The sequence below is a fragment of the Saccoglossus kowalevskii genome, chromosome 1 (genome assembly GCF_978046115.1).
Source record: "Saccoglossus kowalevskii chromosome 1, keSacKowa6.1, whole genome shotgun sequence".
In the NCBI taxonomy this organism is placed as follows: domain Eukaryota; kingdom Metazoa; phylum Hemichordata; class Enteropneusta; family Harrimaniidae; genus Saccoglossus; species Saccoglossus kowalevskii.
The window spans coordinates 7,493,806-7,495,329 of NC_140641.1; the positions used below are offsets into that span (position 1 = coordinate 7,493,806).

A 1,524-nucleotide genomic window follows, 5' to 3' on the forward strand; every position below is an offset into this window, starting at 1 on the left:
AAATTTACATTTTTGTATAATTCAGGTTATTTTTTCTAATTCCTGTTTTTTTTTCTGTCATTTCTTATGAAATATTTCTATGCATTTTTCTATAGTTTCCCTAATTTTGGTCCAAATGGATATAATTTTCTGTTGATTACATGTCTTGATCAAAAGTTTTGAAAACAAATTATGCTGCTTATTACGCTCGGTATGTGCAACGTGAAAAACTTGACATTGACAATAACATTACTTGAACAGACTTCTAAGAATGAAGTGAAGGACTCAATAAACATTTTAATGTGAAGACCAGAATAACCATAAAGGTTTTATTACTAAATGTAGCAAGCCATTTCTTCCTAAAATCCATACTTTTATCATGAAAATTTAATATGCCTAAATGGGTCTCAGTAAAATAGGTTTATGCATCTGACACATAGAATATGTACATTATTTGTTACTAAATGAACGAAATGAGTCTTGACAAAACATACATATTTCAGTACAGTCGAAAGAATAATTTGAAAGACATACTAATGAAACATTTGACATGAAAATTACTGTTTTACTCATTCACTCATTAAAATGGTGAAAACTGTAAAGGAAAAATATTGCATGAAGATTTGGATAATTTGTGGTTTAATAATATTGTGCATGTGCCCTCTTAGTTAAGCCTCCACTACTTTTGTATAGATTATATTGCACAGACTGACTTTGCTGCTGTTCTGTTGGTTGTTGCACTACTTGTTGAGATTGCTGTGATTGTGACTGTTGTGTTTGCTGCTGCTGCTGCACCACTGGTTGCAATTGTTGTGCTACTGTTTGTTGTTGCGACTGCAGAGCATACTTTGCTGCACAGTGAGACTGCATCACTTCGGATGGTTGCTGCTTCAGTTGTTGCACATATGTCTGCATGTCAGTAAAATGTTTCTTTGTAATCTCATCCAAATCTTTTACAACTGAAACATAGATAAATACCATGTACAATAAATTGATAAATAAATGATATAATTATCATATAATTACTTTTTTTAGTTTTGAATGATTAAACTGTTAGTATTTTGAGAAAAAAATAAACAATATATATCATTTTAATTACTATATACACGAATAACACATATATTCCTTAACATTAACTGTGAGATTTAAACAACATTTATACAGAAAATGGACAATAACCACCCTATGTTGCTATGACAGCTACAATATTTTATCCCCAGTATCCATGGAGGTATAAGAAAATCAATTCTTGCATAAATTATGTTTATTACCATGACTACTGTATGGTTTATCTGGATTACAGCTCAATACTTTTTGGAGGAAGTTTGCCATGGCACCAGTTGCTAAGATACGCTCCATTAATGGTAATTGATCAAAATATTCAATGTCCACAGCGAATGGATTTCTTGGAATTGGCAAGGTACAAATCTTCACCAACTCTGCCATTATATCCCAGATTTTGTTTTCTAGGAAATGCAAAAATGGAGTTTGACATGAATTTTGGAATTAAAAACATTTGACATGCATTGTACTGAAACAAAACTC

General features: G+C 31.2%; 1 protein-coding gene across 1 annotated transcript in view; it reads right to left on the reverse strand.

Annotated features, from left to right (window-relative positions):
- Positions 1-274: 274 nt before the first annotated feature.
- The window catches only part of LOC102805631 (uncharacterized), a 14,638-nt gene continuing 13,388 nt past the window's right edge, over positions 275-1,524 (reverse strand). The window contains exons 8-9 of the mRNA XM_006823066.3: positions 1,251-1,445; positions 275-938 (exon numbers count right to left, since the gene is read on the reverse strand). Of these exons, the coding sequence (XP_006823129.1) occupies positions 619-938; positions 1,251-1,445 (515 nt within the window). The 3' untranslated portion in view covers positions 275-618. The remainder of the gene's footprint in view (positions 939-1,250; positions 1,446-1,524) is intronic.